Source organism: Hyperoodon ampullatus (genome assembly GCF_949752795.1).
Source record: "Hyperoodon ampullatus genome assembly, chromosome: 6".
NCBI lineage: Eukaryota > Metazoa > Chordata > Mammalia > Artiodactyla > Ziphiidae > Hyperoodon > Hyperoodon ampullatus.
Genome location: NC_136919.1, coordinates 10,618,939 through 10,636,922, shown reverse-complemented (window position 1 = coordinate 10,636,922; position 17,984 = coordinate 10,618,939). Strand labels below are relative to the sequence as shown.

Genomic DNA, 17,984 nt, shown 5'->3' with positions numbered 1-17,984 from the left:
TATCATGAAACAGTAGGCCTCTGAGACAAAACACTATAAGTGTCTAGATCTATTTACTGGGTGCTCCTTGTTGTGAGTCAACAAAGCCCCGTGGAACAAGCATGAGCTTTGGAGTAAGACTTGGGTTAGAATTCAGCTCTGTCACTTACTGTATAACTTTGAACAACGTATATGACCTCTCTCGGCTTCTATTTAGGTATCTGTAAGTATGCTAATAGCTAGAAGGGGTATATAGATTTCTCTTTTACACAAATGTTACTGTACTGTAATAATACTGTAAGTCTCTGGTGCACTTGAGATTAGTGGTTCTCAGGGGATGAGGGTAGGGTTTTTGGTACCACCTGTTAGGGGGTGTTTTGTCAATATGAGGAGAAGGGCTGGCTTGTTAATGCCTGAAGGATGCTGCTGGCATTCAGAACACAGGGGCCAGGAAAACTAAATGTCCTGCAATGCATGGGACAATCATATAGTACAAATTGTTCTGCTCAAAATGGTAAGGAACACACCACTGAGAAACACTACAGTCGATGATATTATTATCGTTCACCCTTATATTCTCAGAACTTAGCATGGGCCTAGAGTAGAAGGGCAAAAAATGTATGTTAGCCAAACAAAAAAACGAACAGTAATGATATCATTTATGTGCGTTTGAACAAATTGGATTAGAGCCACGTATGTCAAAGGTACAAGCCTAGCCACGTCAACCACCGCTGTTGTGTCTTCTTGTGCTCAAGGTCCATGACATAGTAGTTTACAAGTTTGAGTAGATCAAAATGGTGTGCTTTGACAGTTCCTGTCAGGACAATACTGACCTCTTCTGTTAAGCAACCCTTGTTCAGCTACATGGCCCCTTCCATCTGGATACAGCCTGGGTACACCAGGAACTAGGGCAATGTGGACTGCATGAGAAACAGAACTTTGACCAGCCACCCTGAGGCGAAAATTTCTGACAGATGTAGTTTTTACCCCATTCATGAATCCTAGCAACTTGGGTCCACTACTAGTCCTCTACTTACCTTTTGCAAATCAATGGAAAGTTGCTGAATGAAGGCTTGGAGTTCCTGTTCCTTCTGCTCCAGGGCTGTGATCTTATTTTCTGCACCTGTTTTTGAAGCTGTCACATGATCTCTTTATTGAAAGAAAGCAGACAATGAACAAATTTGGATATCCCACCTAAGACACATTCTTCCACAGGAAAAACACAGATGGTTCTTTACATGTCAGGGCTGCAAACATTAGCCTTGTGAAGATTATCAGTGGAAAAGACTCCTTCACTCTCTCTGAAGCAGAAGTCCCAAGAGAAAAATTCCACTCAGGTTTAGGCAAGAAATCCTGATCTACCTTTGGCTATTCAATAGCTTAGCAACTCTAAAACATACTAAATTGCTCGGCAGCGTTGGAGTGTCTGAGCCTAGGCAGGTGAAGGGGAATGAGGGTTTGGAGGAGGTAGGGGGGTCTTAAAGCCCTAGGCAGGTAAGGATAAGTCCAGAAGACTTTGCCAGAATTAAGATCAGAAAGTGCTACAGTGAGCAATGGGGAAAGTCAGGTTGGCTGTAACCAGAGCTACACTAACACCGCTACCCATGTGCCCCACAGACCAAGCAAGAACCTCTGCTCTTCCAGCGTTGAGTAGTTTCTCTGAAGTTCTTCTATCTTCTGGCTTAAGTCTGCTGACATCTGATTGGAGATCATCAACTCCTCCTGGGTGCGACTAAGTTCTCTGGTACGTGCTTCCAATTCTTGCTCCATTTTCCCCAAACTTTCTTCTTTTTTTAAAAGCTGATACAAAGATAGAAAGTTTCACTGGATCACTACTAAGAAACACACTTGTAAAAAAATCCAGACAAGGACTTCCCTGATGGTCCAGTGGTTAAGAATCTGCCTTCCAATGCAGGGGACGTGGTTCGATCCCTGGTCAGGGAAGATCCCACAGGCCATGGGGCAACTAAGCCCACATGCCCCAACTACTGAGCCTGCGCATCTCAACTAGAGAGCCCGCGTGCTGCAAACTACAGAGCCCATGCGCTCTGGAGCCTGCGCGCCGCAACTACAGAGCCCATGTGCCCTGGAGCCCACGTGCCACAACTAGAGAGAACCCTGCATGTTGCAGTGAAGAGCCAGTGCGATTTGGAGCCCGCGCACCACAACTAGAGAGAAGCCCACATGTCACAATGAAGATCCCGCGTGCCGCAAATAAGACCCAACGCAGCCAAAAATAATAAAAATAAAATAAATAAATTAAAAATAAAATCTGGGACCTCCCTGGTGGTGCAGTGGTTAAGAATCCACCTGCCAGTGCAGGGGACAGGGGTTCGATCCCTGGTCTGGGAAGGTCCCACATGCTGCGGAGCAACTAAGCCCATGTGCCACAACTACTGAGCCTGCGCTCTAGAGCCTGAGAGCCACAACTACTGAAGCCTGCACACCTAGAGCCCATGCTCTGCAACAAGAGAAGCCACCACAATGAGAAGTCCGTGCACCACAACGAAGAGTAGCCCCCGGGTTTCCCTGGTGGCGCAGTGGTTGAGAGTCCACCTGCCGATGCAGGGGACATGGGTTAGTGCCCCAGTCCGGGAAGATCCCACATGCCGCGGAGTGGCTGGGCCCATGAGCCATGGCCGCTGAGCCTGCGCGTCCGGAGCCCGTGCTCCACAACGGGAGAGGACACAGCAGTGAGAGGCCCGTGTACTGCAAAAAAAAAAAAAAAAAAAAAAAAAGAGTAGCCCCCGCTCGCCGCAACTAGAGAAAGCCCGCACGCAGCAACGAAAACCCAGTGCAGCCAAAAATTAATTAACTAATTAATTAATTAATTAATTACAAAAAATCTGGACCAATAAGGCAGGCTTTCATAACACTTTTGTGAGCTTAGAAGGGGTCTCATATGTCCAGTAGTTCAAAAAGAAAAAGGAAATACATTTCAAACAGAATTTTTCCACTTTAACAAACTGAAAAACATACAAATATGATTAATATCAAAGACAACTAAGGTATGCTTATCAGCAGTTAGAGAGTGATGACTAGCAAAATCAGAGTAACTAATCATCTATTCAGGATTTAGCTTCTAAAACAAAAACACGTACCATGTGCTTTACTTTACTTAGTTCCTGCTGCTGGAACCCCTCTAATTCATCCATTTCATCTCTCCTTTGGAAAAGATTCAAACTCTGGTTCTTCATTTCCTGTAACTGAGCTGTCAGAAACCTTTTATCCTATGCAAAAGAAGATATCAGCTCAGGTAACTAGGACATTAGAAATCCGTATTATATAAGCAGAATTCTTAATAAAGGAAAATCTGAAGACAATTTCTTGTCAGTAGCAATAATACATTGATAATGGGAAGCTTTACGGTAATTATTTACAAAATTATCTATAAATCCTTTAAGTTAGAAATAAATATGTTTTAAATGATAGTTGTGAAAAGGGGAACAAGAGCAACAATTACTTAACACTTGAAAAGTGCTTAAGTTTGATTAGCAATTCCAGATATCCATTTTACATGTCTATCTCAATGGCACACTGAACTGGCTGAATAACATGAATAACTGGAACAAGACTGAATGCTCTTAAAAAATTAGATGCATTTAAGTAGAACTAATTTTGGTTAGTAAGTTCAGATAGCAAGTCAACAAAAATTAGACATGACTGGTGTCAGGAGGTTACAATTTACTAAATAATAGCTTCCCGAGATGGATTCTCTTCAGGACAAACCCTGTTGTTGCAGTTTCCAATTCTTGATTAAAAAGAAATTAAAATGGGGGGGAGGGGTGGTGGGACTGGGAGATTGGGATTGACATATATACACTAATATGTCTAAAATGGATAACTAATAAGGACCTGCTGTATAAAAAATAAATTAAAAAATAAAAAAAGAACTTGCTGTATAAAAAAATTAAATTAAATTAAAAAAAAGAAATTGAAACAGTCTAAAAATAACACTTCCAAAAATCACAGTGGCTTATAAGACCTACATAGATGCCTCATTACTCTTTCCTGGTCTAAAATATTTCCCAACCTCTCCTGCGGTAGGGCGGGGGGATGGAGAGAAAAGATCTTAGTGAACTGAAGTAGATTTTATTTAGTTCAGTCCTATATGGATTCCCCCTTTACCGTAATTTTAAAAGATGAAAAAATAGTCCAATGAGAATTCAACTGCTACAATCTTAAGAGTTTCTTTCAAGACAAGAAAACTTTAACCTAACCCATACCTTCATATTTAAGAAGACCATAATTAACACCATGTTTAGAGATATATATATATATATATATATATATATATTTTTTTTTTTTTTTTCTCTGTACGTGGGCCTCTCACTGTTGTGGCCTCTCCCGTTGCGGAGCACAGGCTCCGGACGCACAGGCTCAGCGGCCATGGCTCACGGGCCCAGCCGCTCCGCGGCATGTGGGATCCTCCCAGACCGGGGCACGAACCCGTGTCCCCTGCATCGGCAGGTGGACTCTCAACCACTGCGCCACCAGGGAAGCCCTAGATGTATATTTTTTAAGCACAAGTTTCTTTGGGACATAGCTTGACTTTTCTGTAATTCGTTCCTTACGTAAATATGTTAAGGCATTCTGATAGCTTGGGTAATCAGATTACTACAGAACACACAAAGAAAATCGCTGGTTTAACTTGGTGTTTCATCCCAAGAATGGAGCAATAATAAAACTCATCTGTTTAATAAAATTAACAGTAAATATATTTTACAACCGAATTCATCAATCTAAGAAATAATTTTCTGGACTTCCCTGGTGGTCCAGCGGTTAGGACTCTGTGCTCCCAATGCAGGGGGCACGGGTTCGATCCCTGGTTGGGGAACTAAGATCCTGCATGCCACATGGTGCGGCAAAAAAAAAAAAAAAAGAAAAAGAAAAGAAATAATTTTCTACCATAAAGAGTAACTTAGGAGTACTCAATGAAAACAAGGAATGAATTAGGAAGCAGCACATAATGTGGGCTGAGCAAATTGACTATTGATTATTTTAAGTTAAAATGTGTTTCTAATTGTAGGTGTGAAATTTCATCTTCCTGTTCATGTCTGGGAGCCAGGAATACATTACATAAGGCACCTACACAGTGTTACACAAGCTATGGTGCTGGAATAATCAATTCTCCTCATCTGTGTCTAGCTAACAGGTTCTCTTATCTACTCAATGCTGAGCCTTCAGAAATGCCCTCCTTCCCCACTGCATCCTCGAAAAGTATTCCTAATGTTACCACTGTGTCAATCAGAGCCCCAGCAAGAAACAGACTCAAAGTAGATATTCTGCAGACAGTCTAATAAAGGGACTTTTCAAAGCTGTGGGTGGGGTAAGAAAACCCAAAAGAGATGATGTGCTAGTAACAGTTGGGCATAAAGGGGCAAAGGGATAAACAGGTTACAAGAAACACAGAAAGAGAAACTCTATCAGAGGGTGAACCAAAGGTCCAGCTGAAGCTGTGACCTTTGGCCATGGGGATGCAACCAAACTGAAGGGATCTCGCATGGAGATGGCTGAGGGAATAAACTTCCCGACCACACTCTTCCACACATAGTTCTTTTAGTGTTCCCCACTGGCACACTTAATTAGAAGCCAGAGGGCAATGGAGCCCTGCTGATACATTCCCTATCAGCCTTCAGATACACAGGGAAAGGTAGGACAGGGGGTGGAGAGTGTATCTGGAGGGGCAAACAAAAGATATCCAGTACACCCACCAAGAAAAAGGAAGACATGAGCTTTCTAAGTCAGTGTCTAATCACCCAGTGCCCTGCTTCCAAGAGGTGGTATAGCCATCAGTGTACTAGGTACTGGAGAAAGCATTTTCCAAGCCCCAGAGAAGAGGCCAACATTCACAATGAGAAAAAAACAAAGATGAACTAACCTTTTCAAGCTGATCCATTTTTTCTGACCATTCCTAAAACAAAACAATAAAAAAGTACAGTTTCCAGGGAAGAGTATCAATAATATCAAGATCGTAAGAAAACAAAATAACCCTCTCCACCCAAAGCAACCAATCAACCAAACAAAACAGCAAATATAAAGAAAGCCAAGAGTCCTAAAAGGAAAAGAAAATGAACTTTATATAAAATTCTAAAGCACATATATAAGCCTGCAAATTTTTACCAAGCAGAGCACCCAAGCAAGGCTGCATCTGATGTTCTGATGCAGTTTTCAGCTTATTCCTGAGTGTTTTTCTAGGAGTACTATTATTATTTCTTGGGAGTGGGTACCTGGGACCAGCTGTGTTGGTAATTCCACAACTGCTATATAAAAATTAATTTACTGAGAAACAGGCGGGGGGCAGGGGTTGTCTTCAGCAGCCCCCAATCATTATTTTCCTTCTCATTTTCCATTTAACAGTATCTTTTATGCCATCTGATAAAAGCTAAAGGAGAAGGGATTATGCCCCTTATTCACCAATCACAGAAGAGGGGAAAAAATAACCACTGGTACAAAAGGCTATATCCCAACTGCCTACAATCAGAGTCTACCAATTTTAGATTATCTCTTCATTTATATACATTCATATCACAGTTATTCACTAATTATTGGTGAATGATTTTTTTTTCTGGCTAGTAAATGTCTGACATGACTAATACACACTGTAAAACAAGTCAACCAACCACCCCACCGACTGCAGATGAAATAATGTATTTTCTTAAAATGAAATGTAATATAATAAATTGACCCTGTCTTAATAAATCAGAACTATCATTACAGTATTTTGATGCTATCTTAAATTTAAAATGCCATTGAACAAAATATACTTTATAATTATTGTAACAGCCAGTAATAGTATTAGTTTCTTATTGTCATTCATTCAGCATCTTTCAATGGATGGTTCTACTGAGATTACAGAAGTTCCTCTCAGTCTAGTTGGCTGGGGATGAAGAAACTTGGGACAGAGGTTGTAAGAACTATGTACTCCATGGATGATCACTAGCTTGACAGCATCTTCTCCACTATAAAGGCAAGTGTTTTGGGACTAGGCTTTCAGACAGGTTTTTGGAGGGCAGAGACCTTTTTCCTTATCTTGGGGCTCACCACCAGATTACGAACACACTACTTTCCTCTCCATTTTACAAAGTTATACAGTTTGGAAAATGATACTCTCACATTATGGACACATTTCATGATTATAACTGTAAAGTTCCTTAATAATTTCCCACCCTAAGGCCAAATGAAATCTCAAAGAACTTATATAGCACTCCTTTTCTCCTGTGTTGTAAATATCTTCTACCAGGTTTATGGCATGATTTTTGAAATCATGTCACTAAGTGAAATCTTTCCACCAGCCTTGGGCAGTGCCACATATAAAATACCTGGTCCTTTCTGGCTAATGCCAAAGCCAGTCCTTCTGCCATTTTGGCTCTGTTGGCTTGGAATGTCTCATTCTGCTCTTGAAATTTCCGCATGGAAGCTGTTAACAAAGAGGCTCTATTTGAGATATGGAGATATTTCAGAAACAGCATGTCAAATAGCCCATGTGATTACTTTACAACTATCACCTAACAAAAAAGGCCAAGGTCACTAAGTGGATTATGAGACTGGGAAAAACCTGACCCATCTTGACTTTCCCAGAATCTTTTGCCCTTAGTAATAGACCATAGTTTTGTTTTAGCTTGTTTCCAATTGTTCTTAGTTTTTTGTTATAGTCAAGTATATACATTTAGGAAGATGCCAAAGGGTAACTTTTTAAATGATACAGTGATAGAACACTGAGTTAGGTAGGTTGCCAGAAAACACCAATGCTGTTGCTAAGTGATGGCTACTACTACTTTATCAGAATTAAAACAAAAAGTCAAAACAAAGCAAAAAAACCCTTTCTTCCACTTTATTTTCCTTAAAAAAATTTTTTTAGTATATCAACAAAAAATAACTTTCTAATTCTGTTAGCATCTTTCTTGGATTGAACCCAAAGGAGAACATATGATTTAGGGTAAACTAAACAAAATGTATGTTCTATTGTTAGACGAGTGATGACAGATAGAGATTTTACCCAGTTACTGAACAAAGCAGCAAGGAAGCTATGGCTAGAACCAAAGTTTCTTAATGTAGGCCCAAGGACCAGGCACTTGATTTTACTAAAAACTAAGGGCAGCCGATAAACCAGTCAACTGGATGAGATACATAATAACCTTCTCCTAAGAAGCATGCCCATAAAGCAACATAAGGATGAATTGTATGCTTATAACTATCAGATAAATGTTGTATCAACTTGATTAAGAAGTACACTACTTATAAAATAAAGATCTGGGCTATGATGAAGGACAAACTTAACCATACGCTATTGTTTCATTTCAAAAAACTAAACCCTGGAAAGATTGAAAAAAGCAGGAAAAAAAATACGTACAATCCTGGTGTTTTTCTAATGCAATTTCAAGCTTCTCTTTTATCTTCTGCAAGTTTCGGACCTGTTCAGCATAGTCTTGGGTGAGGAGGGTGACGCACATACCAGGAATGGACAAACATCAGGAAAGGAAGTTAATTAAACAAAAAAAAAAATGAATGAAAATGATGATGATTTTCTCAACCTGAAAACCATTCCTGTTAAGGAAAGCTGGGCAGACAGCCTCCCATTAACAATGAACAACACAGGCAAACAGGTATAGTACACACTACCCACAGTGTAAATGGTGAATACAAACAGGCAGATTTGTTTAGCCTTGAGAGAGAACAAGAACTGGGCCTGGTCTGGTCATCAGAAATGCCCCGCCATGAAAACCACTATTATCTCATTACTTAATTTCAAATCTCAGTTTTCACCTTCCTTTCTAGTCTTAGCAGTAGGATAGATCAAAGGGAATTCACTGAACAGCTCACTTACAGTCCATACAACTGAGTGACAGTGGTTAGGGCAATAGCAAACATCTTACCACAGTACTGCCTTTGCAATAAAAGTACTTAATTCTCTAGAAAAGTCAGCTTCCTTTCTACACAGAACTGAGCTGCCTATGACATATTAAAGGTGAAAGTCAGAATTAATTACCTTGGTAGCCAAAGAAGATAGTATGGTATAGTGGAAAAGTAGACAGGCTTTAGTTCAAATCCCAACTCTGTCAGTCCTTAGCTGAGAGACCTTAAGCAAATTATTGATCCTAAGTATTAGTTTCTTCGTTTATGAAATGATGATATTAATTTATCTACCTCAAAGGATGTATTAGATAATAAACTAAATGTTCTATATGCCTTAGTTATAAAACAAACTAAGTGCTTTAAGCACGTTGCACACAATGCTCAATAAAGGGTAGCTGATACTGTGGTTGTTGTTATTATTCATACTGAGCCTGTAGGTAAATGCCCAGGACATAAGTGGGCTTAATAAATGTTAGTCCTCTTCCCTGTCCCTCCTCTAACATCAGTCAAGCCCAAACTATTTTGGGAAGATCCATATTACCTTAGAGCTTTCTCCCCAACACTGAACAAATATAAAGTTACTTCACCTCTGTTACTGGTATTACTTACAGGTAGGGGTAACAGTATAATAACAATTGAGTTTAAAGCAGACTGTAGTGGTTTGGATCCCAGCTCTACCACCTACTACCTCTGTGACCTTAATGTCACTAAGTCTTGTTAGGCTAGAGTGAGAACAAAATGAGATAATGGACTATCTAGGAGCTGTGAGTTATACTATGTACCTTTGATAACTACACAAACACAAATATTTCACATACAACTTGGTGAATTTTGTAGTCTGTTGCTTTCATTACAGTAAAATGGGCATAAGGCCAAAGGACAAAAACAAACACAGAAGCCATTTACCACTTCACAGGCTGAAGCTTTCAAAATGTATCTACTGGCAGAAACCAAAATAAGAACTCACAACTCTATCACAAATATGCCCTGCTCAGGCAAAGAATATAATAGGAGTTGTGTAAATCGTAAACTGCACATAAAAGACATAATGAGAGTTATAGTTTCTATACAGGTGCTGAAGTTAGAAATACCATTGAAAAGTAGCCCAAAGACCCAGAATGACATTACACAGGTGATATGTATCTGTAGCAAGTGGCAATGTAGCACCAAACCCTGTCTGGTGCTGAAGAATCCAACATTTGTTGGCCATTCCCTAAAAATGTTATCTCCTAACCCTCTCCACCTGAAAGCAAGCTAGGCTAATGGGTGAAAGATAGTTAAATCTACATATACTTTTAATACCTTTTATATCCACGGCTAGAAATCTCAGGAGCAGAAAAACGTAAGTTTGTTTTTTTTTTAACTTTAAAACTCAGTTTTGAATTTACACTATTCAGTACACTAACAAAAGAAGGGATTAAAGGGGGTACAAGTTGCTCCTTTTTGACTGAGAATATCAAAATATGTCAAAATAACTGTAAGGTTATGCTGTTTGGCTTTTTTATAGGCCAAGAGGGTCAGGCAAGGCAAGTTTCCTTTGTTTGCTTCTTATGAGTTCTTAGACATACCAGAAAGCCTGGCCTCTAATTTCCGTATCTGTTCATTCCTTCTCAAAAGCTGGGATGAAAGATCTTCTCTGGAGCTGCTTCCATCAGACGCCTGTTGAGACAGATATAAGAGGTTGTATTCATACCTGGGTTTTTAGCAGCGTGAGACCACAATATTCAATCAGAAAGCAACAACTCTTATTTTAGGTTTGGTTACACTTTAAGTGATAACTGAAAAGTTTCTCTAACTATAAAGTAGAAGCAACACTACCTCCATCTATAACATGAGGAGATACAAGATGCAAAACAGATAAATTGTGTGTGTGTGTGTGTGTGTGCACGCACACACTATTGGAATACACAGTGGTAAACAAATCCATTATGATATTACACCAAGTACATAATACAAAAAAATATATTTTCAGATAAAAAAGTAAATCACTTTATTTTTCCAAAGGTAAAATCCTGAGGTAAAGGGAAGAAGGTTCTTTAGCAAGGAATCAAAGGCTGGTTGGTCTGTGATGAAGAATCTATCACTGACATTGATAAAGTTTCAGTATCTTCATCTATAAAACAAAGGGGCATCAATCTATAGCTCTAAATGCATCAAAAACTTTAGCAGATAATATACATTCAGTAAATCGCTGCATTAATGAGACATCAAAATTTCCCAATAATTTAGATTATCTTAAAACACATGTGCACTGTTACTACTTTGGGCACTGCTTACTACTGCTAATAAATAAATCACTTTATCTTTCTACTTTTTTTTTTTTTTTTTGCGGTACGCGGGCCTCTCACTGTTGTGGCCTCTCCCGTTGCAGAGCATAGGCTCCGGGTGCGCAGGCTCAGCGGCCATGGCTCACGGGCCCAGCCGCTCCGCGGCATGTGGGATCTTCCCAGACCGGGGCACGAACCCGTGTCCCCTGCATCGGCAGGCGGACTCCCAACCACTGCGCCACCAGGGAAGCCCTATCTTTCTACTTTTGATTATAAAATTTTAAAAATACAGAAGAGTAAGGAGGGTGGTTTAATGAACACTCTCTCTCTACTTTAACAACTGCTGATTTTTCCCATATTTGCTTCATCAATTTTTATTCTACTATAGTACTTTAAATAGCAGACATTGACATTTCATCCTAAATATTTTGATAAACATTTCTAAAATATAAGGACATTTTCCTTTATAGCCACAATACCATTATTATACCTAACAAAATTAAAAATAATAGTATCTAATATCCAGTCTTCAGTCTTCCCCATTTACTGCCAAAATGTATTTAAAGGTGGTTGAACAACTCACTTTAAATATTCATTTACCCACTGAGCCACTTACTCGTCCATTATGGAGGGTACAGTTAAAAGGGAGTCTCAGGAGGCAGAAGGCCCAGGTTAAAGTCCCATCTTCACCACTTACAAACTACAAGAACTTGGACCAATTACTTAACTTCTCTGTGCACTGGTTTCGTCACATGTAAAATGTAACAAACATAATCTACGTCACAAAGCTGTGATGAGGATTAAGTAAATCAATACTTGTCTGGTCTTGAAAACACAGCCTGGTGCGTAATTAGCTTTAATACGTGTCATCTGTTAGTAGTACAAGTTATGATTATTACTGTCAGTGAGCCATCTATTCTTAGCACTGTGCTAAGCACTGGAAACAGTGGTGAAACGGGAGTCCCGATCTAAAACAGCAGCAGCTGCAGCAACTACGAATTACGAAGTGCTTATTAAGAGCCAGGCACTATACTAAGTGTTTTATATACTATGCAGAAAAGAGTTAACATCCCAGGCCTGAGACTGCTATCCTTGGCAAGGCCTGTTTGTAAGGCGAGCCCTTGGCTGGCCTGTGGAAACTTAGATTTTACAAGGGTTCTCACCATTCCTGTTAAGAATGGCTCACTGTACCTAAACTAATTGTGCCAAAAATATGGTTTATGCTGAACACCTGTTTTTGTTCTGGGAGTCTGGAATTTTGGTAAATGCTAGGCAGAGGGTGCCTATATACTAGCCTCCAGTAAAATTCCTGGGCACTGAGTCTCTAATGAGCTTCCTTGATAGACAACATTTTATCCTGTGTTATCACAATTCCTTGCTGAGGGAAATAAGTGTGCCCTATGCAACTCCACTGGGAGAGGACTCTTGGAAGCCTGTGCCTGGTTTCCTCCAGACTTTGTTCATGCACCTTTTCCCTTTGCTAATTTTGCTTTGTGGTAAATGTTTTTACTGTGATAAATGATAGCAGTGAGTAAAACTATATGCTGAGTCCTGTGAGTTCTTCTAATGAATAATCGAACCTAGGGGAGAACCTTGCCTGCCCGCCCTGCCCCAACACACATATTTAATAAAGACAGGTATAATTCCTATCTCCATTTTACAGATGTGGAAATTAAGGCATAGAAAAGTGACAAAAAATTTGCCCAAGGTCACACAATAACGATGAAAGAGGAATCAAATGCAGGTCTACCTCCATAACCTGGCCTGAGTTCCTAACTGTACTCTACTGCCTCTCATGAAGCTCCCAGTTTAGTGGGAGAGACAAACAAGCAAATCATCAACAACAATGCAGTGAAACAGGTGATATTACAGAGGATATAGGAGACAAGGGACCAAATTCAGCCAGTAGGGATAAAGAGTAGAGGCGGTGAGATGGGCAGGTCAGGTCAAGGGGGGCTTCCTGGAAGTAACATGTGAACCAGGTGTTGAAGGATGCACAAAAGTATGTCAGAGGAATTCAGAAGTGAGAGGAGGACACAGGAGAAATTCCAGAGAGAGGAGACAGAATATGCAAACATTTGTAGGTATGATGGAAAGTTGTCCATTCCATAAAGTACATTAAGTTCAATATGGCTGGAGCACAGGGTATAGGGAAGTAGAATGAGATAAAGGTAGGATGGGTTAGCTGTGACAAGACCACAGAGGTTTACCATTATACTATAATAATGACTTTGCACTTCATCCTGCAGATGATGGGGAAGCCACTGAGGAGTTTTAAGCATTGGACAGACATGAACAGGTCTGCTCTGGGGAGTTACTGGAGCCAGGGGGCCCAGATAGGCTACCACATTTGTCCACGGAAGAAAGACAGCCTGAAATAAAATGGAAGTAAAATGTACTACTAGTAAATGGAGTACAAAGGGTAAGTTTGAGTCAGGAGATGGAAGCCAAAATACTTGCTGACTAATTGGACACCAAGAAGTGAAGAAGCAAAGAGTCTAAAATGTCTCCAAGGTTTCTTGCTGGTGACTTGGGGGACGAAGGTGCACATGTGGAAATGGAGTTAATAAATTCAGTTTTGTTCATGTTAAGAATTTGAGATACCAGAGGAAAGGCACCTGGTTGGAGAAATATATGCAATGGGATATAAAGGTCTGGAGATAGGGAGTGAAGATCGGAATGTATACATAAATAAGTTCAAACAGATAACTTTAGAAGTCACACAGCAAAGTATTTCCTGAATTCAGGCCAATCTCCATATCTGGAACACATTCAAGATCAGAGACTTCATTTAGCAAGTCAGCGTGAAGGCAAAGCAAGTACTTCTGCCACAGAACTCAGCAATAAAACTATGTCCTTCAGCCTGGTGATCAAACGTGCATTTATATCTCCTGTTAAATACAGGAGCCAATGATAATTTAGATCTGGTCATCTATTGTTCCACCCCAATAACCTAATAGCTTCTGCCACATAATCTGACCTGAACAGGTAGTATAAGAAAGGAGGAGGTCGACTCATCTGACCATGGAAACAACTCAAGTATCTATCACTAGTAGAAGACAGAGACAAATTGTGGCCTTTTCAAATGCTGGAATCTTATACAACAGTAAAAATAAATGAATCACCTATAGTGTACCATTTTTATAAAGTTTGAAAATAAACAACATTAAACAACAGATTGTTTATGAATATATATGTACCTGGTAGGATATTTTAAAAAGCAAAGGATTGATATACACAAACTTTTGGACAGGTTACCTGAAGGGGCGGAAAGGGAAGGGAACCAAGAAGGAGCAAACAAGTGGCTTTGACGGTACCGATAATGTTCTAGTTCTCTGTATAGGTGACAGATTTAACAAGCGTTCATTATATTTTTATGCCTTATACTTTACACTTACATTACATACATTCTTTTACATATATCAAGCATTATAAATAACTTCTTTTAAGTTACCTAACTTTAAGAGGATCCTGTCATATGCCACTGACCCGATTTTAATCCTAAGGCATGACACTTACCTAACACAGCAGCATCCTCAAATCTTTCCAGCTACAAAGGTATTTTACAAATAAAGGACACAATGCAGCCATCAGTGCAATCTTTTCATCAATTTTCCCACTAAAATAGTGCTAATTCCCTGGCTAATTCCACACCAAACTCACAGACCTCGCTAAGCAACAATGACTTAGAGTGTATATATGTGCAGACACAACAAGCCAAAGTATTTTGAGAAACGAAATGTAAAAGAAGATGCACAAGGTATATAGATGGAAAAAGAGTACAAGAGGACAATGTAGAGAATATGCAAAGGGACCCATGAAAAATAAGAAAAAAAAAATAGAAAAGCACCTCAGAGCAAGAAGAATCAGATATAAACAACAAATAATCTTGTAATTTTAAAAGAAAATACTTATTGGAGGGACTTCCCTGGTGGTCCAGTGGCCAAAGACTCCGTGCTCCCAATGCAGGGGGCCCAGGTTTGATCCCTAGTCAGGGAAATAGATTCCACATGCTGCAACTGAGAGTTCACATGCTGCAACTCAAGATCCTGCATGCTGCAACTCAAGATCCTGCATGCTGCAACTAAAGATCCCGCGTGCCGCAACAAAGATCCCGAGGGCCGCAACTAAGACTCAGAGCAGCCAAATAAATACATAAATATCTAAAAAAAAAAAAATATATATATATATATATATATATATAAAGGCTATTAAAAAATAATAATAAAAAAGAAAATATTTATTGCAAAGATTCTGTGAAATATTATTTTAAAAATACAGTGAGGCTATACCAAACATTAAAAACTAGAGAAGATACTTACAAAGTCATCTCCTGAGTCAGCTCCCATGGAGGCAACCGATTCCTTGCTCACTGATCGTGGGATCCTAGTAGCACCTCCTGACCTCTGAGCGACAGCAGTCTCTTCTGCAATTTTCTTCTTTAGTTTTGCAAACATTTTGCTGTGTGGCTATCCTTGCACTGATGGCCAGGTCTTGAACCCCCTACAACAGTCGTTAGGCCAGCAACCAGGAATTCCGAGACAGGTGCCTAAAAAGTTCCAGATATCCAAACTAACTGCATTCCCACTGAAATGTGGGCCAAAGGCTTGTGGCAATAGCGTATCTATAAATCAGATGAAAGAGCGCTCTAAGTTAAACACCAGAGAGATTTCACATCTGGGTTGTTCTGTTAAGCTTCAGGTTTCAAGATTAAGTTTCATAAGTTTACATGCACACTTACTAGAACACAATTACGAAACATTTGAAAAGCACTCAGGTGCTACAGATGTATGTACAGATAAGGAAATCCAGTCTCAAGGAGGTGAAGTAATCTGCCAAAGATTGTGCGGCTAAATGCAGCGCTGGCATTTGAACCCAGGACTCTGACTCACAAGTCCTTACTCTTTTTTTTTTTTTAATTACACCACATTGGCTGTGGCATGTAACACATCAAGTAAAATTTCCCACGGCAAGCACTAACATAATGCTTCTGAATCCTTCCCCTAATAATATTAAGTTCAACTACAGTTTAGACAAAAACATGTAACTCAATACAGGGAGAAGGTATAATGTTCTAATGTTCCAAGATGGTTTGGAATCAGCTGTTCACTAGAAAATGTTGACAACTTTTATCCTAAAAAAACAGGCAAGCCAGCCAACTGTATTGTATACGTATCAGGTATCCTTAAATGTCTCCTGGAAATGCTGTGTGGTTCTCTTTTTTAAGAGTGACTAAAATTACCTCAAGTCAATTTCTTTTTTCACAATGTTTTACACGATATTCAAACATCTTTCCCTCCTAACGTGCATGAAACATTTACATTCTGGGTCCAAACTTAACTTTTGATATTTTGTGAAGGATAACTAAGCTCCGCTCTAAGATGTACAAATGACTTCTTACCACTTCAGAGCATCCATTTAAGTCTGTACAATTCTTCCAAAGTTTTACCTTCAATGTCTGTAAACCACCTACTCACCTGGCTTATCTACTAGATTTAAAACAGCTTGGAGGTCAAAGCTTTCTGTCCTGCATGAAGACAAAAATAAAATGCGTTGAATATTTCCTCTCAAGTGTAAGGCCAAAATGTTGCGGGGTCGGGGCGGGGGGGAGCGGAAGAGGAGGGAGGAACGACTAAGGTGAGGGGGAGAGAAAATCTGTCGCTACCACAGTCCTCAGGGGTCTCCCCTCCCTCACCCTGGTCTTTGCATCTGTGATTTGCCTAAGAGCTTCACTTAAAGGCACAAAGAACAGAATCTCTCATTGTAGTAAGTGGCTAAACTCACTTCGCCTTGGGAGGAGCAGTGAGCAAAACAACTTTAACGAGATTAAGGTTTCCCAGGGCCAGTATTTATTTCAGTTGATTCTGACAGTCACACTGTTTACCCGGCCAGACCCCAGAGCCTTGACTCGCACTAAGAAAGTCGCTGAGAAAAAGGATGGCTAAGTTGGGTAAAAGACAGCTTTCTAATGCCCGGGGGCCAGCCACCTGCCACGGTAGTTTGGATCCCACTCAGTCTCCTTCCAAACCCGCCCGTGCGTGGACTGTCAAAGAAGGGAAGGACCAATGTGTCTCCCATTTGACAGCAGGGAAACCGAGACCCAGAGAGGAAGAGTGACTGGTCCAAAGTCGCGCAGTGGGGGGAAATTCCGGAACCCCAGGCTTCAGGTTCCCAGGCCGGGGAGCCCGCCTCTGCCCCCACCCTCGTCCTTTCTGCACCCCGGTACTGCCCCCCGCCTTGGGTCTTGGGCAACCCAGTCAGGGCCTCTTTGGGCGCACTCCGAGACCACCGGGAGAAAGAGGGGCCTGCTCGTGTCTCCGGTCCCCGCCCGCGCACCTGCCGCTCTCTGGGCAGCCGGCAGAGCCCCGCCTCCGGGGCCTCTCTTGAGCGCCGGCCCCTCTCTTGAGCGCCGGCCCGCGTCACCAGCCCCCACAGCCGGCCTGCGGGCAGAGCAGCGACCCGGAACCGCACTTCCACCAGCGCGCCGGAAGTGGCTGCGCGCGGGGCCGTCCCACCGTGCGCATGCGCCTGAGCGCCGTCTCCTCGGCTGCCGGCGCGAGCTTCGGGCTGGCGGTTGGGCCGGAACCGCTGGAGGGCGCGGGGCTGGGCGCTCCCTGAAGCCGGCCCGCCACGTCAGCAGGCGGCCAAACTCTCGTAGGACTGGGTGGCTGAAGCACTTGTTTCCTTTTTTTTTTTTTTTAAAGGGGGCGGTGCGGAGCGGGGGAAGTGGTAGGAGCCTGGTGCAAAGGGGAAAGAACTGATTGCTGCGGTGGTGCCAGCCTGTGGCGTGGAAACCTCAGGCCGTGGCTGCGCTGGCCCAACCCAGACTTTTCACTCCTCTCCCTGCATCCCAGTCTGCACCCTACACGGCCTCCTTGTCCC

At 41.2% G+C, this 17,984-nt stretch overlaps 1 protein-coding gene across 2 annotated transcripts in view; it reads right to left on the bottom strand.

The window, feature by feature from the left end:
• Positions 1 to 15,559, bottom strand: part of GOLGA1 (golgin A1) — a gene marked incomplete at both ends in the record, with an annotated part of 49,630 nt that extends 34,071 nt beyond the window's left edge. For both annotated transcript variants that reach the window (XM_079706003.1, XM_079706004.1), the window contains 8 exons: positions 1,017 to 1,128; positions 1,610 to 1,779; positions 3,081 to 3,209; positions 5,861 to 5,893; positions 7,302 to 7,399; positions 8,333 to 8,407; positions 10,404 to 10,494; positions 15,425 to 15,559. In XM_079706003.1, the coding sequence (XP_079562129.1) occupies positions 1,017 to 1,128; positions 1,610 to 1,779; positions 3,081 to 3,209; positions 5,861 to 5,893; positions 7,302 to 7,399; positions 8,333 to 8,407; positions 10,404 to 10,494; positions 15,425 to 15,559 (843 nt within the window). The remainder of the gene's footprint in view (positions 1 to 1,016; positions 1,129 to 1,609; positions 1,780 to 3,080; positions 3,210 to 5,860; positions 5,894 to 7,301; positions 7,400 to 8,332; positions 8,408 to 10,403; positions 10,495 to 15,424) is intronic.
• Positions 15,560 to 17,984: the final 2,425 nt, after the last annotated feature.